Source organism: Cyanistes caeruleus, chromosome 1 (genome assembly GCF_971803275.1).
Source record: "Cyanistes caeruleus chromosome 1, bCyaCae1.hap1.1, whole genome shotgun sequence".
NCBI lineage: Eukaryota > Metazoa > Chordata > Aves > Passeriformes > Paridae > Cyanistes > Cyanistes caeruleus.
In genome coordinates, this window is record NC_141701.1 from 132,614,952 (window position 1) to 132,637,482 (window position 22,531).

At 39.2% G+C, this 22,531-nt stretch overlaps 2 protein-coding genes across 5 annotated transcripts in view; both read left to right on the forward strand.

Annotated features, from left to right (window-relative positions):
* STAM (signal transducing adaptor molecule) overlaps positions 1 to 3,721 on the forward strand; it is a 44,699-nt gene extending 40,978 nt beyond the window's left edge. Inside the window, exons 16-17 of the transcript XR_015278559.1 lie at positions 27 to 303; positions 3,547 to 3,721. The gene's annotated coding sequence lies outside the window, so the exon portion shown is untranslated. The remainder of the gene's footprint in view (positions 1 to 26; positions 304 to 3,546) is intronic.
* LOC111924161 (macrophage mannose receptor 1-like) overlaps positions 234 to 22,531 on the forward strand; it is a 60,756-nt gene continuing 38,458 nt past the window's right edge. The window contains exons 1-6 of one of the 4 annotated variants that reach the window (XM_086859216.1): positions 234 to 303; positions 11,853 to 11,967; positions 12,071 to 12,254; positions 13,705 to 13,878; positions 17,657 to 17,818; positions 20,871 to 20,984. In XM_086859216.1, coding sequence (XP_086715342.1) covers positions 12,173 to 12,254; positions 13,705 to 13,878; positions 17,657 to 17,818; positions 20,871 to 20,984 — 532 coding nt within the window. In that variant the 5' untranslated portion in view covers positions 234 to 303; positions 11,853 to 11,967; positions 12,071 to 12,172. Of the gene's footprint in view, positions 304 to 6,628; positions 8,129 to 11,852; positions 12,255 to 13,704; positions 13,879 to 17,656; positions 17,819 to 20,870; positions 20,985 to 22,531 lie in introns of those variants that run through there. The other 3 variants (XM_086859211.1, XM_023920248.2, XM_023920246.2) reach the window with 3 other exon arrangements.

Sequence of the window (22,531 nt, forward strand, 5' to 3'; positions counted from 1 at the left end):
TTTCTCTTTTTCTTTGTCCCACTAAGCCTTGTGCAAGAGACATCAAGAAGAGGTGGTAAACTTTATCTCATGGAGCCACATTGCCCTGAAGTTGAGTTACGGAGGAGCAGATGGAGGAAAAGGTGGAAAGGCTCATTATTGCAACTCCAGCAGGCTCCTGAGATCCAGGGAAGAATTAAGCCCCAAAATATGCTTTACACCAGTCCCAGCTTCATGTTTCAGCATGTGCCTTGTCACAGCAGCACTCAGCAGCACCACAGCTCCTCCTCACCTGCCTCTACCAGATCTTCTCCCACACACCAGGTAGTACCAGGCTCTCTCCCTCTAGCCCTGTCTCCAGGTCAGCCTCCTTCACATGTACCTCTTTAGGCTACAATCTACCATTTTTTACATAGCCTTTATCTCACTGGAAGTAGACTGGGGGAGAACAGTTTTGAGATTATCTCATCTCCTTTTCGGCTCATAGATTGAATTATATTGAATACTCAATACACATTTTATCCCTTATGCTCCTGTAGTAAGTGGAGGGAGGTAGTAACTGTGTCATTTTAAGGATGAGTGAAACATAGGATCACGAGGTTGGATACCTGGAATGGAGGTATCCATATATGCTCTGCTGTGGGTGTTGTAGGGGGCTGGAAATGTTCCTGGGTGATGCTGCAGTGGCAGGACTCGTGCTGCAGGTTTGAAATGCACCAAGGGAGGCATTCCTGTCCCTGCACAGACCTCACGCAGCCTGCTGTGGTCTAAGAAGTCACCCCTGAGTGTGAAGCCAGCATGACAATCATTCTTCAAACAAATTTGATGAGCTGCATCTGAATGCATAAACAATTTTGGACTAAACAAAATTACATCATTTGGTGACTAAAAAATGTCAAATGGAAACATCATTGTTAGTCTTGGTCACAGGAGAGACAAACCCAGCACGTTTCTGAGTAAAGCAGAAGGTGAGCTGGTGGGACAGGGGCCATCTCGTGGTGCTGGGGCTGAGAGCTCCTCTAAAGAGAAGCCACTGAGCAGGGTGCTCAGTCTGTTCTGACACAGACAGCACTGAGGCATGGAAATTCTATTCTCTTCTGCTGGAGATATTGCCAAAATAAAAATCCAGTTGTTGAAATTAGAATGAAATATAAACATGATCTGTGAAATGAAATATCATTTGCCCTCCTATTATGTTGAAGCATCAATAATGTGTACTCAGTGACTCTTTAGTTTACATAATACTTCAGAATATTTCAGTCTTTGCCAACTTTCTGAAAAAAAAAAATCAGCAAAAAATTATAAAATGCAGACAGCATAAACTTAAATAATTCTTGAATCAGACAGGTTTGAGCATTAAACCATATATGGAACTCAGTGTCTTTAATGAAAATAGGTATATTACCATTCAAAAAATGTGATATTCTGCATATGGGTAATCCCTATACCATGGGCAACAGTTTATAAATTTGGGGCTAGCAGCAATTTGTAAAAGTTATCTGACTGACATTAGGGATAGTATTATGTGTTTTGAAAATACATACTTTCTAAAATTCATGTTATTGTTTAATTTCTTACTTTGGGAAATCGCACTGAAACCTGTTTCCTTTTTCTTATGCCAGGTGTGTGGTATTTTGCTACTGCAACCATCCTGAAAGAGTATCCAGGATGGCATAGACTTACTGGCATACTGATCATGGTTGTAGACTTTTATTTATAGCACAGGGTATTAAAACATTGCTCAACAACAGCTCAACAGAAGATTTGCCAAAAGAATGATCTAAAGATTTCTCGCTATCCTCTTAATACTTACAGGGATATCTTAGTATTCCTATTCTAGTGAGACAAGATCAAATCCATGGTTAAGGAGTGCAGCCTATAACTTCATCCAAAATTTGATTATTTGAAGTTAAAAAGCCCAAGCAAACAAACCCCTAAGTAACCCTCTTCTCTGCAAAGAAAGCCAATCCAGACTCTCTGCCTGTTGATCCCTTAACCTCTTTCTTGGAACTTTCCTCTTAAATGCTTTCTCCTACTGCTTTATTTCTCTCCTAAAGGGTGATAGTTCTTGAAGGACCTCTGTGTTCATGTCGTGGCCATATTTTGAATTGATAATGACAACGGATATGAAGACTGTATTTTCAGAATTAAACTAGATTTTATTTGGCACATACATTGTGATATGGCAAATAGAAAATACAAATTAGCTGTATCTTTTCCTATCATCTGATACTTTTTCCTATAATGTATCATCTTTTGCCATTCATTTCTAAAAATAACTATTTCTCTTCATCCTTTATTAAACACTGTTTCATATGTTTACTGCAACGCTTCTGCATCTCTTTTCAACCACAGTAAATAGCTGGAAATGAACATACAGCTCCAAGGCAGTAACTGTTGTAAGTAGGTTATGGAATTATTTTAATTTCAAGTGTGCCCTGCTCTACTTCTACTGAGTTCCAAATTTTAGATATTAGAATTTTATTTTATTCACTGGAAGAGTTGCTAGGCATTGGTATAAAATGAATGAAAAAAGAATTAAAGAGATGTCTGGATTTGGGGATTTGGTTTAGGGGAGATTATAGTGGTGTTACTTTGATGGTTGAACTTGATGATCTTGAGGATCTCTTCCAAACTTGATGATTCTCTGTGATTATTATGCTTGGAATAGAATATAGAACAACTGATGTACTCATAAAGTTATGAGCAGGATTAAAGATATGTATTCATTTTGTTTAGAGAAGTAGTCTTATCAAAAGGTTTATTGTACCTAGATAAAAAAGACATGGCAGTCCAGTATTTGTCTCTTGTGTAGATAACAGCCATGGGTTCCACTCCTCTGGGTACGTACAGCTCTTTAACATGTAGAGCACTGTAATTAGAGAAAACATCCCACAGTGTTTAGTTAGAGTGATTTATTACTGCAGAATGAGAAAGAAAGTGGAAGAGACTGAAGATCAACAAATGCTTCTACAATACAATTCCCTTTCTGCCTTCTGGCTACAGGGGATTTGTAGTATGGATTTCATGTAATTAAAAAATGGTTTTTAAAAAGGGATGACATGTAGGGTTTTGCAATAAAGGTTTGAGGTGTTCTCTTGAGAAAAAAAAAAAAAAGTCATTCTGTTTTAATATTTATTCTTTCATACTACTTAGCACAATGATATATGTATCCTGTCCAGGAATGCAGGCTCAGGCAAGACCAAGAATAAGAGTATGACATTTAATTTAAATTGGTCCTCTACTTATTGCTCCTCCTTTGCTCCATCCACTGACAGCAAAGGGAGGTTAGGATGACTGTACTGCAGTTTTAGGACATGTAGGAGCTGAATACATTTGTGTATTTTCTTTTTTTTTTTTTTGGTTCTTCTTTTGGTGGAATTTAAAGTGATTACAGAGCAATGAGTTTAATTTCTTGGCAGTGTATTGCTGCATTATTTTTGTTTTTCTCACCAGTGGTCACAATTTGTTGTTTAGGTAATGGTATTTTAAAACCCGTGCTGGACTGGATCCTACTTATGTGTTGTTTTGTTCACTGTTCCTATCAGCTGTGTTGTGTGCTTGCAGAAGTCAACAAGATGAGCTTAAGCCTTGCAAAGCAAGAAGTGAGATGAAAAAGTGCTGAAAGCGTTCCTAAACCTTCCTTCTACTAGCTCCTGTATGGAGGAAATGTGTCTGATTCAGCTTCAGCTACACTTTAAATAAACTGCAGTGGCTGTTGATCCACACCCAGCATTCACAGGTTTGTGTCCTGGCTCTTTTAGTTCATACACAACACTGTATGAACTAAACAACTTTGCCTCATCTTGACAGATACATTTAGTTTGACTGTCATTGAAAATTCTTTGAGAAAATTCAAGATTTCTGTCCATTTTTCTATGATTTTCCTCTTAGCTTTTAACTCCTTTTTATCCTCAAAGTTTCTGGTTTAAATGAAAAAAAAATTCTCTCACTCCTAATTACTAATTAGAATGTACAGAATAGCAAAAGTTCTTGAAACTATCTTTATAAATAATGTTTTAGTCTATGTCTGTTGTAGTTCTGCCCCAGCTGGCAGCCCAACCCCACACAGCTGCTTGCTCACTCTCCTGCAGCAGGATGGGGGAGAGAACAGAAGGGTGAAAGTCAGAAAACTCGTAGGTTGAGATGAAGACATTTTAATAGGGAAAGAAAAAGGCTGCATGAACAAAACAAAAAAAAAGGAATTTTTCCACTACATTCCAGCAGCAGACAGGTGTTCAGCTACTTCCCAAGGAAATCAGGGCCTTGAGAAGACATACACCGTAACTCTGAATGTGCCCCCTTCCTTCTCATTGCCCCAGCTTTTATGGTGGAGCGTGACATCACGGAGTGTGGGATATCAATTTGGTCCTTTAGGATCAACTGTCCTGGCTGTGTCTCCTCCCAGCTTCTTGCCCACCCTAGCCTGCTCACTGATGGGGTAGCGTGAGAAGCAGGAAAGGCCTTCAGGCTGTGCAAAACTGTTCAGCAAAACAGCGCTGTTTTGGCCAGAAACCCAAAAACATATCACCATCTGAGCTGGTGCAAAGAAAATTAACTCCATCCAAATCAAAACCAGTACAGTGTCTAATTTCAATTGTCTTCTTATAAGAGTACAATCTTCTAGAAAGCTCTCTCTCCCAAATCATTCAGTAGTGTGAGAACATTATTTAAATACTCTGGGATGACTAATGATATACAAAAATGGTTTTAGGCTTCCATTGCAGGTAACCCACTGCAGCAAAAAACATTATGCAAATATTAATAATGTGTAGATAACCATTTAATACTATCTGAGAGATACAGGTTCCCACAGGAAATATCAAAAGACATCTTGGATGCAAATGTAAAAGCATGGATAGTAATCCACTTGTTTTTCTCCCACATATACAATACAGGCATTATGTTTCAAGTCTGATTATCATTTCATTTAGGACTGAACTTTCCATTTTCCAGTCTGCTATAAAAGTCAAGGGCCACTGTGGCTTCAGGATTTCAGTGTATTTTGTCAGGAAGAATGACCAGTTGCAAAAACTGGATGTGCCACCCGAAAAGGGGGTCTGACCTGTCTCAGAGGAATTCAAGCCTTTCTGTTCTGTGTAAATGTCAGCTGGCTTCCTACCCACGGGAAAGATGAAAACATATGTCTATCTAGGACATGTACCCTGTCATTAGTTATTTAGCAGATTGAGCTTTTGGTAACTTTTTGCTTGCAAATCATTACAGCCTGAGACTTTGCTGAATTATTTTGTCTCAGAAGAGAGAAAATCTTTCCCTTTGACTGTATGATCAGAATATATGTTTCATGATGAAAGAGTGATCCAGATATAATTACTGATGAGTGTGCTGGAGAGGAGACGCAGAGGCTACGTGAATAAGCTCATCAAGACCTGTGCTGCTCTAGACAGGGGGAATGTGAAGACATATGTATACACACATAGACATACATGTGTGTATTGCATATGACTGTGTCAAAATGGCTTTGAGCTGTTAATATCTCCAGTATATCCAGTGAGTGTAAGGGAAAATGAGAAAAAGGCAGTTTTCAGATCAGGAAGGGAGGCTGGAATACTTCTCTTGGAAGTAGTTCTGAAGTCTCATTTTGATTGGAAGAGACCTAGCATGACCATCTAGCATGACCTCCTCTGTAAAAAGGGCTGACTTGGATCTGGTTGCCCAGCATCTTGTTCTGTTCAGTTTTGAGAACTCCAAGAATAGCCTAAAACAGTTTCTTCTGTCACTTCAGAGTATAGCTCATTCCTCATACAGCCACTGACAGCCAAAGAGATATCACTCTTAGTTTTCTTATTTCCCTTTTCCTGCCTGTTTGTGCAACACATATATTCATTTAAGTTACATGCAGCCTTTCCTGCACATAATCATCACATGCTCAGTCTTTACATAACCATGAAAAGACTTTGGTGGCAGTTTTATTATTTTATATTAAGACTCAACTTCACACAGCATCTCCCTTCTCTGTTTATCTTGAGCCAAAAGAATAGCACAAATACCCAAACTTTCAGTGGTAATCTTAGAAATAGCAGTGCTCTATTAGGACAGCAGCATCTGACTTGTTCCTTTTAGCACTAGATTTTTTCCTGGGCTTTTGAGTTTTGCAAATAATTTGGGAAAAATAAATATCTCCCATACACTACAGCAAGAGATTAAGTTTCCCACATGACAATTCATCAACACAACAATACAGAACATTGCTGATTATGGCTGAAATACTTCCCACCTCCTGTCCCTCGGCCAGGCTGTTCCTGACCTTTTTGTGGTTCTACAGATGTTGAGACAAATTATGAACCACTTCCTCTTTACTCCCCTCACATAGCCCCCAGGAGGACCCAGCACAGCTGAAGTGCCTGGCTGGAATCCTTTCCAATGTTAACAGGAGTTTCACTGACTTCAAATGACCTTGTTTTTCATCTCTGTTGTTTCTTCTTCATTTATTGTTCAATCTTACAATAGTGTCAAAACACCTTTTTACTCTGCTCTGCCTCTTTCCACAGTAATCTCATATCGATGTTTCCCTGGATGTGCTGGACTTTCCCACCCAGAACTTCCATCATGAAGGATTTTGACAATTTTTTAATCCTTATCAGAGATTTCCAAGTGCATGACAGCACAGGGGTACAACCTGCTGCACAACAGGCTTTATACATGTGGTAGGTTTAATGCCTTATAGCTTCATAGAATCATAGAATTTTTAAGGCTGGAAAAGACCTCTAAGATCATTGAGTGCAACCATTAATCCAGCACTTCCAAGCCAACCAACAATCATGCCTCTAAGCACCACATCTCCACATTTTTAAGCACTTCCAGGGATGGTTATTCCACCATTTCCCTGGGCAGCCTGTTGCAGTGCTTGACCACTCTTTCAGGAAAGAAATTTTTCCTAATATCCAGTTTAAACCTCCCCTGGTGCAACTTCATGCCACTTCCTCATGTCCTGTCCTCGTTACCTGGGAGAAGAGACCAACCCCCACCTGACTAAGCCCTCCTTCCAGGGAGTTGTAGAGAGCAGTAAGGTGCTCCCTGAGCCTCATCTATGCCTCATCAAAATACCCAGTAAGTCCCATATGTTATAAAGGCCTCTCAATGTGAAACAACAATAAGACTGATGTTTTCAATCCATTTGGGACTCTTCAGACTGTATATTGATAGAGATCTCGAGGAAATAACATGCTGCCCTGTATCCAGGACAGCAAGAAGCTGTAAGAACATCAAGGCAGACTGTGCTCTAAAGGCACCTTTTCAGAAATATCATTTAATTCCAGGCAGGTGCTTCAGCTTGTGAAGCTCAGCTAGCAGGCAAGGTTTTGTCTTTCCCGCACTGGTTCACGAGCAAGATTTGAGTCCTGTTAACAGCAGATAGAGCCATCGCTGTCAGTAGAGTAAATAAACAAACAAATCGGCTGAAGTTCATTTATTTGACTTCAGACAATGTCTCTTAGGGCTCTTTAGCCCCCTCGTGCCCTTCGGCTCCTCCTCAGCAGCCCTGAGCGGAGCGACCTGCTGGTACCCGGGGGAGGAGTGATGGGGACGGGCAGCCCAGATCCCGGGCTCCCAAAAGGAGGTCTCTGCTCCTTCTGCAGTCCTCGCTCTGGGGAGCAACCCGGGCGTTCCAGCAGGAGTTTTCTTTGAGACTTGGGTTTCTTACCCCTTATCCTTCTTTCCTTACCCCAGAAGAAAAGGAGAGGGATTTTCTCCTCCCTCGGAGCAGGGTTGGCTAATTTTCTTGGAAGACAAACCACTGACCCAGATGCAACGCTGTCAGAGTCGCAAAGGGGATACAAGAAAAAACCAAACACCGCACACGACGGCAACAACAAAAAAAGCAGCGCTCCTCTCGGCTATCACCGCTTTATCACCTGCACATGCCTGGAAGGAGGCTCTTTCCTCCGCTAAGGGAAAAAAATCAGCTTAGGAAAGCAAAGTTTGAACAGCGAATTCCTGTTATTTCAAAACGCCCCATGTGACAGGATATTTCCTTATCATTTGGAGCGCAGGGTTTTCCCCTGATCCAGCGGCCCTTCAGAGCGCGGCGGAGCTGCCCGGCGGGACGCCACGGGCGGAGCCGCGGCCATGGCTCGCTCCCTGCTCCTGCTTCTCCTCGGACTCCTGCCCCGGGCCCTTCCGCTGCTGGGTAAGTGCCCGCGGGGGCTGGGGGTCAGGAGAGCCAAAAAACGAGGGGTCACGGCGGACACAGAGCCGAAGCTGCCCGGGGGCTGCGGGGGAAGGCGCGCTGGCGCAGGTGATGCCCAAGAGCTTTTCAGCCCCCACGGCGGCGGGCGGGCGGCTGATGGAGGCGGCCTCCCCTCGGGACCCCTTCCTCACCCGCACCCACAGGTGCCCCGTGGGCAAAGCTGCCTGTCAGGGCGGCCTTTTGAGTGCCCACGGCACTGTGGACGCCGAACAGGGCAGTCACCGGCGCTGCCTCAGTTTCCCCCACCGCTCCGATCGGTCCCCGATTGATTTTATATCATCACCCAGATTTCCCTCACAGACCTGTTCACCGCAGAGGTTTGCAGAAATGCCTTCTACTGGGGCTGTGCCTGTCCTCCAGTCCTCTTGGATGGGCGCCTCTTTTGGCAGATGGCTTTTGTGGGGTACAAAGCTACATTTAAGGTAGCTGAGGCGCTGATATGGAGAGAGGTGTCAAAATGGGAAAATGATGTTGCTTGGTGATACATGGAGTTTGTTCCCACTTACTTTGAGATTTACCATGATTGCCAGGTCACAGTTATTTTTCAGTGAAAGTTTTGCACCTGCCCTTCCTGAAAACCTCTCAGCATGCTCTCCTCTCTAGATGGAGATCTAGCGATGCAAATCTTCCTAACACTGCCTTGTAACCTTTCTGCCTTTGTGTAATTGGCAGCAATCAGTTTAGGCCATCTGGTAAGCAAGAGTCTGTGTAGAGAAGACAGTCGTCCGTCCTACCTGTTTGCTGCCTCTTTGCTCCCTCCTCTTTTGCTTTTGATGTGCTCTTCTGATGCTCTCTGTAGCACTTCACTGGCTTCACAAATTACTTTTTTATTCATACTCACAAAATCTGTGATGGTTTGCAAATGCTGCAGAGTGTGAAGCCAGCTTGGCATACTGGAAATCTCTACCATGGAAATGATACTGTCAGGTGAGATTCTGCAGTACTTGGCACAATTCTTAAGATACAACTTGGGGCCAGAGATAGATAAGCAAATAGTCACAGTGTGGTGGGTAAAGAAAAATGAAAGCCTGTTGGAAGAATTTTTTTGGGATCTACTTGGGACATTTGAGGGAAAAGATGCTAGATCTCCCTGAATGGCTGGTTGTGCATTGGTAATGGTGAAGTTGTTTCCTAAGCCTGGCACGTTCTTATGCATCTTAAAGACCTTCCCTCCAGGAGTAAGTTTCAAAATATGAATTACTGTTAGAAATAGGTTTAATTCAAAGTACTAACACTGGGGTACTCATGAGCACGCTGTGGTGGACCTTAACAGTGTTCCACCCACGGTTCATCTGTAGTGAAGAACAGCACTTGTTATGGAGCTCTGTAACAAATGTTGCTACAGAACAGTGGAGCACAGCTAACAGAGATATGTGTGATTCTGCTCAGCCCATTTTACAGACACAGCTCATCATGTTGGCAAGAGTGGTATCAAGTGTTTACAGAGAGGATTTGGCAGGGCAAAGGAAGTACTGCACAAATACCTGGCTTGTTTCTTCTAGATTATCTAATTATTCACACAGACACTATTACATGGGAATCCCCTTTGGTGACCAAGACAGCAGAATAAAGAGAACTAAAGGTGTAAACTTGAGCAGTGCAGCACTAAGTCTGCTCCATGGCCATGGGCTAGAGAGGAGCAACACTGAGGGAAAGGAAATCCTGCAATTACAACCTCAGCCACAATTGCTCCAGCATCCTACTTATAGAATCTTGTTCTATTCTCCTGCGTTGGTGTCAACTTATTTTTGTTGCCTCCTTGGCTGTGCTGGCCTTTTAGCTGCTTACATATGTACTACTCCCTGCATTTGGAATATGCCCTCGTATAAGCAGGTGTGTTGGGTTTACACGCTTCTGATGCTTTGTAAAAGCACCATCAGAATAGCAGAGAGCCTAAGTTTTGTCTCCCTCTCCATCCCCACTGACCACACCACTTTGTTCAGCTTTATAACTTCATTTCTGAAGCCAAAATTCTGCACACTCTCATGCATGGATGCAGAAATCCAGCCTTTTGACTTAGGGATCCTTTTTTCACGTGTGCAGCATCTTCTCTTTAACACCAGAAGAACCAGAAAATAAGGACTGTTATTTTAGGCCACAGATACAATTTTAGCAGTTTGAAAAGTCAGGTAGTGTTCTACACATGTGAAATTGACATCTCTTTTATCCAGAAACTTTTAACACGATTTCAGGAACAGGAGAGTTGCAAGCACTGCATATATCAGTTCATAATAACATCGTGCTAAATTCTAGTAGAAAAGCAGAATAAAAAGAAGTTGTCACCAGCAGTGATAATTATACATTTCCTTGTATTGTCTGTGAGTAAAACAGATTGGCGAAAGATGACAATTTCTGCCTCCAGTGCTCATCAGTTTTACATTACTTCCCAGTAAAGTGGAAGCCAAACAACAAGAGAAGGAAGCTGAACTATAGATGAGATAGGTCTAGGTCAGCTCTTTCTCTGAGAGAGTTTATTTGTTCCCAGATTGTTCTTCTGCAGAAAAATATGATCATTTCCACATTAAAGCCTCAGCAAAGAAGGGAAGACTTTCTGTGGTTAACCTGTTTTCCCCTTTACTATTTCTCCATTATAGAATTTGTTTAGTTTGGTAATCATACATTAAAATAAGTAGTATTTTAATTAGCTTCAATCCCCAGAGTCACATTAATATTTCTCTTTCCTAGCTCATAGTTGAGCTAAAATACAGCTTTAAAATGTTGTGCATCCTGCTGCCTTATGCAAAAGAGCGTGATTAAGTTACTGTGTTAAAATGTATCTCAGGTGGATCAGAGAGGAGAAATTTTCAGTCTTTCAGGAAGATCAGCTCAGAAATGTTACACTCCATAGCACATCTAAGTGCAAAAGATGCTAAAAACTTTTCAAGTGGCTACAATTCTGAAATCAGCCTTGAACTCATGAAAATGCATGCTGTGAAGCACTGTTTACTAAGAGGGAGAAATAACCTGGGAAGCTATGAAGAGCTTTGTATATTTTTGTAAGTCATGAAGAGGCATAACTGGTGATGGCAAATCCCACGGCTGTTGGTATTTCATTCATAATGGAGAGATGCAAGAAAGAAGTCACTGAAGACTGAAGTGAAAAATAAATATGTTCTACAAGAAGCTTGAGTATAAAGCTTAAAAACATATCCTTCTCCTCATTAATACTTTAGAGATTTCAGCATGGCTTTTGAGAATAGAGCCCCCCACTGTGAGGAAATGGAGCCTGAAGGACTTAATGACTGTTGTCATCTCCCCACGCCTGGGAGCCAGCGCTGCTGGAGGGTTCAGTGTCAGGATCTGCTCTCTACAGTGTCCGTGTTTCCTCATTTCAGTAATTCCCATGGCTGCAGCTTGGATTAGCACCATGAGTGTTGTTTTCTCTCTTCAGTTTAACCCATGCTTTAAACCTACAGGAGACAGACACTAGGTCTATACCTCTGCTGTGTGTGTTGATGCTTTCACTGACACAAAATAGTTGAAATGTCCTCACATCTGAACTGCTTGCATCATACAGCCACTTTAACAGGTGTAGTTCACACCTTCTTTTGCTGAGCATATGATGAGATTTTCACACCAGGAGGAGTGTCCAGATTCATACTTCATTTAGATAGTAGCTAAGGTTACTTCAACCCAAATCATTCCAGTGTTCTTTTTCTTACAGATACTAGCATCTTCTTAATATATAATGAAGATCACAAGCGCTGTGTACTGGCTCAAAGTTCTAATTCAGTGACTACTGCTCCTTGTGTTCAAGAAAATGAGTCACAAAAATTCAGGTGGGTCTCAGGTCACCAGCTTATGAGCATAGCATTCAAATTGTGCTTGGGAGTGCCTTCGAAGAAAGACTGGGTTCCGATCACTCTGTATCCTTGTGACAAGGCTAGCGAACTTCAGCGATGGGAATGCAGAAATGAGACTCTCTTTGCAATCCAAGGGGAAGATTTGTTTTTCAACTATGGAAACAAACAGGAAAGGAATATTATGCTGTACAAGGGATCTGGTTCATGGAGTAGGTGGAAAGTCTACGGAACCACAGACGATCTGTGTTCCCGAGGCTATGAAGGTAAAGTTCTGTAAATTAATTTCTGCATTTCAAACTCATTTTTATGTGTAGATAATTAAAATATTTTATATGTATAGAAGGATTTCCTTAATCTTATTAAAGATCAGTGAGTATGAATTCAGGTGAAATCAACAATCCTTGAGTAAGAGCGCTTTTTGTCTTTTGAGTAGTTCATTTTGGTTTTTGTCAAACTTGTCAAAGTGCTGATAGATGATTAATCATGCATGGTAGCAATTCATTTGGAGAGAATAAATATTTCTGTGGTTATTCAAAACATGTGTATAACTATTACAGAGCAGCTGATGACAGCTTTTACTATTTGCTACATGTGTGCAGAAAGACGTAGTGTAAGTGTTTAGTTTGTTGGTCCTATTTTTTTTTCCTTGGGGTGAAAATATTAACTGGCAGTAAGATATTCGTTAACTGTTGATATATTAATTTCCAATGTATTGCAGATGTCTTCCTAGGGGTTTGAAAAGAGTCTCAGAGTTGGTGCTAAAATGTTAGACAAAGAAATAAGATATTTTAAATAGTTAAATTTGAAAAAAGTTATGTATAATATATCTCTACATATATTCATGATAAGTATCTGGAAATACTAGATTTGATTTCCCATTTAGTGTTCTTTGATAAACAGAAATGGTCACAGAGGGAGGTATGGATGCAGTTTCTGTGGTTTACACCATGGCTGATTACAGTAGTAATCATTGGCCAGAAGCCAGAATAGAAGAACCCTAGCAAAGCAAATTATGTAAAAGAAGGCAGGGGGAAGATGTAATAATGTCCTGCTACTTCTTCCTCCCCTGTTTTCTAGCAGCTCTGTGAGACAGTGACCCTGGTATGTCACCTCTCCAAAAATCCTTGTCAGGTACAGCTCCCCTGTATGTCCTTCCATCAGTGAATGTACATTTCATGTGCACACACAGAAAGCTGCTTTAGTTGCTTTTTTAAGTTTCATTGAGTCAGGTTTCTGATAAAACAAGAAGTGTCTTTAGATGAAAACATAAAATTTATTTGGGCATAATATATTGGAGTCACTCCATGGTATATATCTTCCAAGTTTACTTGTACATGCTCTTCCATGTCCAAAATGATCAGCAGTTGACTGGGTTATTGACAGAACACCCAACTGTCTTTTGTTTTAAGAAATTGCATAAGTGTGTGAATTTCATATTTTTGATTGTTATACATGGGAAATTTAGCATGGGAATTTACTTGTCTTGGCTCAGTCAGTTGTGGTCTATTGTCTCCCTTAGCAACAAAAATTTGCCTCACTGTAAATGTGGGTATCAGCTTAGACCTAGAGTAAAATGATCAATGTTCCATTTCTAGTATAGTTATATACAAGCTTTCCTTGCTATAATAATTTGTAATAAGATCATAAAGATGGACTCTTATATGTCCCATGCTTAATGATTTTATACATTTTTTAACTCTTGTGTCTCCTTAGATACTTACACAGTGAAAGGAAATGACAATGGAGCCCCTTGTGTATTTCCTTTTAAGTTTGGTGGTAAATGGTATGCTGACTGCACAGATTCTGGCAGATCAGATGGCTGGTTCTGGTGTGGAACCACCTCGGACTATGATGTTGACAAGAAGTATGGATTTTGCCCAACGAAATGTAAGCTTTTTACATTCATGGTTCTGCTGTGCTGTTATTCAGCTGCCTGGAAATATGTCTATAACTTGTGCTTTAGAGTTTGAAATGGTTCTGTTTCTGTCTCTGTTTAACCTGCTTTCCTTTTAAGAGCTACATAAATGTCCAAATATAGGACTCAGCATAAAAAACATTGTCCAATTATTTTTTGTGAAAGCATGTTAATCATAGTCTGGAATCTCCACATACACCATTTACTTCAATAGAAAGTCAATTAGATGTAAAGATGTTACATTAGGACAAGTAATATATATAAAAGGTCAAAAAGTAGAAATCTGTGAAGTGGAACTGAAAGCTAGAATACAGTTTAATTGAAAATTAAAATGACTTTGGAGAATGCCTTTTAGACATGAAGAAGCTTTCATGAACTCTTTAGTACATCCCAGTGTTTCTCAAATCTGTGTACTGTATTTTAATTCTGTCTTTTAACTCAATTAGAAGTATTTGTATTCTAAATTCCCTGGTTTGAATATAATTGGTGTTTAAAATGCAGCATTATCAATACTCAGAATTTTATTTAGAAATGTTCATCTTTAAGTAAATGGGAGTAATTTATGCCTGCATGCATTTGAATTCTTTTAAATTTTAATGAACTTTCTCTGGACCTCTGTACAATATGTACTAAACATGCTGTCTGCAAGCTGCTTCTTCTGTCATGCTGAGAAGGGTAGTACTTCTCCCTCCTTTCTTCTTTATTATTGTGCTTTGCTCTAAAGCTCCAGCTGACTGCAAGCAGAGCTAAGGAGAAAAATAGGTGTTTCCTTAGATGTGAAGACAACTGTTTGGGTTGATCTTAACTGGTTTGATGACAAAATACTCGTGTCCTTGCCTGATTTCCATGAATGTTGCATTCAGTATTTCAGACAAATAAAAATTGGAATTTTTGTTTCTCTTATGCCAGTATCATTTTCCAGTTAATAAAAACATTCTGGGAATATCAATCCCATTAATAAATCACATGCAAAGTTGACTTAAGAATACTCCCTGCCCAGTATTATTTAAGTCCAGCAAATAGGAGGCATCATTAAAATTTTGTTTAATTCTTCAGCATAATTCAAGGAAATCCATTCAGATGGCAGTGATTGTTTTTGGAAAAATCTGCTTTATGCTGACTGCCTGCATGTTTCCTTCCTGATTTTTAGTACTGGCTATAAAATGCTCAAGTTTGGGTCCTATATTTTAGTGAGAGACAGGCCATGGTAGCAGAAGTTTTAGTCATCCCTACAAAAGAGAAATGAGTGAGATATGAAAGTGTGATAAGTTAATAAACTTCATCAACACCTTTAAAAATAGAAACTTTAAGTCTATATGTGTTAAAGTTATTCACCAGGAGAAGGGCAGTTTCTTAAACTGTCCAGGGGACCAAGGGTGCCAGCATGAAAATATGTGATGCAAAGCATTACAGGCACTCATGCTGGGGCCAGGACCTTCAGTGAAATTTCTGTGGCTGACCCAGTTACTTCCCACAGTCACCAAAAGCACCTCAAATGTTCTCCAAAATGAAGAGAGCATGAGGCTGTACTTGCAACAGTTATTATAATCAATAAAGGTGGCCAAATTTTATCAGTGTAGGTGACATAATTGTGATTATGAACCTTTATTTGGTGATTTGGAAAGAGATGCTGAGACAGTAACAGCAGAAGCTTAAACCCCAAAGAAAGGAACTAAGCAGTATTGCTACAGCAAACAATTCTTAGTAGCCTAGGAAATGCTGCTTCTTTATGGGTTACACCATATATTTTTGAACTGTATGCTGCACTTCAAAGAAGGTGTTGGGGAAGAAAACAAGTTGCACAGTGTAAGACCATCAGGACAGTGACTCAAGGTGTACCTATAGCTCTGTTCCAGTGGGAAATAGTCCACTGAGGCCTTTTTCTTGACAGATGAAGGAGCTGTATATCTAGTGAAGGATTCAGAAAACCCTCTAAGCAATGCATGAAAATGCAGGTGATTAGGACAGAAACAAAAACTGCAGAGAGTAAATGCATGCTGAATTCATCTGTGTGGAGACAGAGTTCAGATTTTTATTAATTTTCTACTTATGTACTGAGGAGAGGTGTGATTTAACATTAATTTAGCTTAGATGCTAAAATATATTATTCCAGGAAAGTGATTCATCTTTTTGTTTCACTGGGGAACTGAGCTTTAAACAATAGCATATAGATTTTTCCAAAATCTTGATCTGCAAAGACTTTTGAACTCTTAAAACTCAAGCATCATATAAGCAAATTTTCAAGATTTAGAAATGAGTTTGATTTTTATGAAAGGCCAAAATTCTACAAGAGAGCACCATATGGAAGTCAGCTATAAATTATGAGACTGGGGAAATGAGGTGGAAGGTTGGATGAATGCCCAAGGCTTGTTTATCTCTTCTCTGTAAAAATTAAACAAGATTTAGAAACCTCTTGCTATCAAGTCAGAGCTAGTTTTCTTTACTGAATTATGGATTTTACTATTTTTGCAATATTAATTTTATCACAGGCTTGTGCACAGGGATTTATGGTATTTTAGAGCCTAAGATAGCAAATAAGTTTTGATTCTGATAGTTATAGAATATTTTGGACAGAAGTCAATTTGTGGATAATGATAATCAGATGGAAGTTTCCATTTTTACTGAAATGTCATTATTACAGTAGGTTATATTTGATTTCTTTTAAAAATAGAGATAATGTGAAAAGAAGCACTTTATATTACCTATAGATAATCAGATATAATACAGGAAAAAGTGGAACTGGCAAGTTACCTCTTGATATTTAACATGTATCACGCTTTGTTTTGACTTTTGTTTATTGTACTGTTTCCCTCTATTTACAGACTGAAGTTTTCTAAGCACTCGGAATTCAGATAAGAATTCATAAATTTTTCTCTCAATTTTTTTCAGTTTGCAACTTAAGAAGCTGATAAATGCTTCAGGAATTCAGTTGTATTCTCCTTGTTGGCAGACATTTAGTAATCTCTGCTGTGTTCTGCTTTAGTTCTTTATGTGGTGTTTAGCTCAGTTTTAGACCTCACATAGGTTCCATTTTTGGCAGATCAAGATCACACTGGTTTTTTGTCGCTTGTTTGTGGAGACACAATTGAGATGAGCCAGGATAGACTTCAGCAGTGTAGAGTGTGGTACCTTCTGGGGCAATTTCTAATGTGGAGAGCTTTTGGATAATGCTTTCAATGGCATTACCTAAAAGTGCCAAGTCTGGGTATTCAAGGAGTTCAGTCAGGCTATGTGGCAGAGGAGAAAGTCATGCAATGTCAGACACATGCTTAAGAAATCAGGAATTGCAGGAAAATGTGAGATGGATGCTGATGAAGTCAGCTTTGCATTCGGCACTTGGGTCTGATTACCACAATCACAGTAAGAAAATCCACAGCCACCTTACATAGTGACCCAAATTAGCAAAAAAATTGGGGTTTATCTCAGGAAAATGGTCAGCTTGATATACACCTTAGTTAGCATCATCCTGGAATTTTTTAGTCTTTTTCTCCACATTCATAAATCAATTATTTTAGCACATTTTAACCACTTATTATTTACCTTAAACAGCAGATTTGTTGTACCACAGAAAATGGTGACTTTGTTTCATTCCATATCTTCTGTCCTAGATCTACTGTTACATTAGAGAGCTTCAGGATTCCTTTCTAACCATTTGTCAGCGTTCAGGCATTTTGTGTCTTTTGTTATGCAATTTTTTTGGTATATTTTATCTGTTTCTGTTTTCATGAGCATTTTCATTTCTCCCTATAGTTTCTAGTAGTGATTTCTGGAGCACAGACCCTTTAACAAATGTCCAGTACCAGATAAACTCTGAGGCAGCTCTGAAATGGCATCAGGCAAGAAAAAGCTGTCAGCAGCAGAAGGCAGAGTTGTTAAGCATCACAGAGTTACATGAACAAACATACCTGACAGGTAGGTTAAAATTATCCATAATTTCTTTTAAAAAGTGTATTATTGCAAGAATGACACTAATATGGCATGTTCCATCTTGAAGATCGTATTTGTTCAATTCTAATGAGTAAATTGATATTGTTATAATGAATGATTCATCTGGAAATATAGGACAGATATTATTTATTTTATCATGATTAAATATTGTCATAAACTAATAATACTATAAAGAAATACAACAATTAAGTAATGCATGCAATAAAGAATGAATGTTGGAATGCAGAAAATTGCAAAGTAGTTTGTAAACTGAAGATGTAGATACCAAGATTGCATCCTTTTTATATTCTTCTTGTAGTGTGTATTAGTCAGTAGTTTTACCTATTTCACTAAAGCCATTGCATCTTCAGTATGTCTTAAAATATGAAAAGAAAAAGAACTAAAAAACAAAAGGACTTATAAATATTCTCTTTTAGTTTCAATCTCCTTCAATGTTTTTGGAAGGAGTTTCCACACTTCTCCTATGAGTAAATTCTTAAATTTTACCTGAATGTATTTGGATTCTACATTGAGAAAGTCTTCGTTATTTCCTTCTCAGCCTGTGTACAAACATGAAATAGTCCACTGATCATCTATTAAATAGAATAGAAAATATTTTGAATATGTTACATCAGTTGAAAGACAAAATATTCTATACTATAAGCTATATGTTGTACTTTTTAAATCTGTAGAATAAGAGGATTAGAAGATGGTTTGGGCTGGAAAGAACATATAAAGATTATCTAGGCCAACCTCTCTGCCATGGCATGGGACATCATGGATTAGACTAGGTTGCTCAAAGTCCCATCTTAACCTTACATTGGACACTTTCAATGATGAGGATCAACAATTTCTCAGGGCAATCTGTTCCATCAACATTGTAAAAAATGCCTTCATGATATCCAATCTAAATCCACCCTCTTTCACTTTTAAACTATTACCCCTCGTCCTGTCACTACAAGTCCTGGTAAAAAGTCTTCCTCCAAATTTCTTAGCAGTCCTTTTCATATACTGAAAAGCCATCATAAGGTCTCCCCACAGCTTTCTCATCTCCAGCCTAAACAGCCCTGGCTCTCTCAGTAGTTCTTCACAGGAGGGATGTTCTAGCCCTTTGATGAATTTTCTTTCTTTCTCCTCTGGACTTGCTCCATGCCTTTCTTGTACTGGGGACCCCACAGTTGAATGCAGCACTCCAAGTGTGTCTCAGCAGAGAAGGATTGGGTGTCAGAATCCCCTCCCTTGCCCTGAAGGCCACGCTGCTTTGGATGCAGCCCAGGACATGTTTGGGTTTCTGGGCTGCAGGCATTCATGGCCAGGTCATGTCCAGCTTCTCATCCACGAGTACCATGAAGTCCTTCTCTGCACTGCTGCTCTCAATCCATTCATCCCCTAACCCATATTGTTATTGTGAATTTCCATGACCCAGGGCTAGGAGCTGGTGCTTGGCCTTGTTGAACTTGATGTGTTTGTCAGGGGCCCGCTCCTCAAGCCGGTCAGAGGAGCTGCCATTGCTCACGTGAGCCAAACACACCACTCAGCTGAGTGTCATCTGCAAACCTGCTGAGAGGGCACCCAATCCCACTGTCTGTGTGACTGACAGAGACATTAAATATATTGATCCCAATACAGACCCTAGAGGGACACCACTTGTTCCTGGTTTCCATTTGGACTCTAAGCTGTTGGCTTTAGATGCAGATACCCAGCCAATTCCTTATCCATCTAGTAGTCCATCAATCAAATCTACATTTCTCCACTTTAGAGGAATGAGAAAAATGTATTTTTAATGCTATGAACAATTTCTTCTGTCTAAACTGTTTTCAATTTAAAGATTTGGTCAAAACATGGGTTGTTTTTAAAATCACTGTGAGAAAATTATTGTTGAAATTAGTGCTCAAGTGAGTAAACTGGTGCTGACACAGAAGGTAGTTATTAGTTGATGTGTTTTAATTGCAAACTGATAGATATGGTGGCTAAATGTATGTGAAGATCAGTTTTTCATTATGCCACTACCCTGGCAGTACTAGGATTTCTTGTCATGCTCAGTTCTCAGTTGTTCTAACCACAAATTGTCCAGAAGAAATAATAAAGCATGTTAATGTGTTGGTGCAGAATCAGATCTAAGATTCCCATCCTTTCCAGCCAACAACCTCTCCTTTTAACTTTTCTGTGTTTCGAGTGCTGCCCCTCACGGTGGTGTCAAAGACAGCTACAAATTGCCACACCTTGGCACGATGCCATCAGTAGAAGCAGAAACATTTTATATGTATTGCACAGCGATTTTCTGTGAACTGTGCTGAAACACACTTAAATTAAAAAAAAATCAGCAGGCATCCAGCTGTGCTTCCAAGCCTTACACTGGGGGCAGAGATAGACAATTGATTGGTAATGACTATGAATAAAGTTCAGCAGAGCCATACATAAGCATGATATTTCTAAGTGCTTTTCAGAGCTAGAGGAATAAATTTGAACCGTTTTTTTTTGAATCTTGACTTATCATTGGCTAAAGAACTGAAATCAGATCAGTCTGAAAAATGCACAAGATATACTGTTAAAAAGATGATGTTTTAAATGATTGCATTTTAATGTATTTTGATAAATGAGGACAGTTTTTTTTACACTGTGAAATTCATGCTTCTTAATTTTATGGAAAAGAAAATAAATGCTGGGAAACTATATCTATCATTTTAGAAAACTGATTTTTGGTTTTGTGACCTTTTATGTAACTTTATCCATTTAATATTTTATAGTTCTGAACAGAAAAAGTTTCATGTTTGTGATCAGTGGTAGCAGAGTTCTGTTTTCTGTTGTGATAAAATTCTCCAAACCTAAATAGATCAAAACTCTGAAACAAAACTGACCAATGTAAGATGACCTGTTTTTCAGGTTTAGCATAACCACCTTAACTAGAATGTTAAAAATTATTAAAACTTGTACAAGGAAAAAGGAGAAGGCTTAACTAGAATTCAGCTCTCAAGTTTTGAGGAGTGTTTGCTCTTGCTGTGGACTTGCAATGTCTCTCTCTGTCTCTGTTGCCCAGGTCTGACTCGCACACTGAGCTCAGCTCTCTGGTTTGGTCTTAACAGTTTGAATTTCAACAGTGGATGGCAGTGGGTTGGTGGTGCTCCTTTTCGGTACTTAAACTGGGTTCCAGGTAAGGTTAAATTCATTGCTACTCAGTTCAAAACACAAAAATCTGGTCACTGTGTAACAAATATCTTTTCCTAGCACTCTATTCTCCTGCAGTTATTGAGCTTGTTTTGATGCTGAAAGATTCTGATTGTGGTTATAAACACTGTGAGTAATGGCCCTTATGCTAGGGATATGCACCAGGCTTAATTTATTATTCATATTAGAAATGGTAGCCTCAAAATCCATATGAAAATTTTAAGTCATCTGTTGATGCTTTATTTGCATATCTTCCTAATCTATTTTATTTCTGGATACAGAAGAAATCAGGTGCTGTAGATGTCTTCATTTGTGAGATTAGACTGATCAACAGTGGGGTTTTTTTGTTTGTTTTTTTACTTCAAATTCCTTTCCAATTTGTTTATGTTCAATTTTTTTATATGCTTGAGGAACAGCTTTTCATTTTCATTTGGGATTAACCTACCCACAACTATAGCACATATCAAACTGAACATTTGAGGCTAGACTACTTTGATGGAAGCCCAGCTACTCCACAGGTGTGGCTGCAGAGTTGAACTCTGGTGTCATCATTAAAAAGTCTCTCTGCCATCTGTTCATATGGTGAAGTCATCTCTGGTTGACTATTCAGAGTGCCAGGACTCTTGCCTTGTTCCTTTGCAATGGCTGTTCAGGGAGCTTTTGGAGACTAATTTAAAGTAGGTGTCTGAAGTTCTGCAGTGTAAATGCTCTTTATTTTCACTGAGAATTTAATCATCAGTAACTGTGTGTGCTCCAGTGTATCACCCAGGGCCTTTTTTGTGTAGAGAAGACCAAAAGCACATTTTAGGTGGACAAACTTTTTGAGTAGGTAAGCTCTGAAGGGTGAATTGAACTACTTGATAAATAGTTCTCCAGTGGAGGGAGCACACGGGCAAAGAGAAGAACTGCAAGTTGCTGTGGAGGTATTTATAGGTCTGCCAAAGCAGCAAGAGATGCTGCTCATGGTTCTTAAAACTGCAGACAACTCTCAGTTGTACTGTAAAGAATTAAAAAATTAATATGGGGCTTGATGTAACAAAAATGGAAAAGGAACTCCTTACGTTCCTTAATTTCATTCAAAGATAATACTCTACTCTTATGTCCATATAACATATTTTACATTTTTGCTATCTCCTTCATGATTTTATGTTGGTCAGCCTCCCTCTGTCTCATCTGCTTTGCACTGGATGTTAAAGACCTGGCTTTTCCCATTAACACATTTTCAGGGGATTTGTGGGAACTTCATACTTTCCTATCTCTTTAGCCCTAAATAAATAGAAAAAAATTGAACTGTTATCAATATTTAAGCAAAACCAATTTTTCTTAGATACTGGTAGCTGCCAATAGCTGAACTTCTTCATGCAATTAAACAACTTAAAATATTATTTTTTGAAGTAAGCATATCTATTTCTCCTATGACTGCAAATATAAGACTGTATTTAATCTAAAGTAGTGAAATAATAATTGTATAAGAGAATTTCAGTGAACAATCTTGGACTCTAAAAATATTAGTTTGCTGTGTTTATTCTGTGT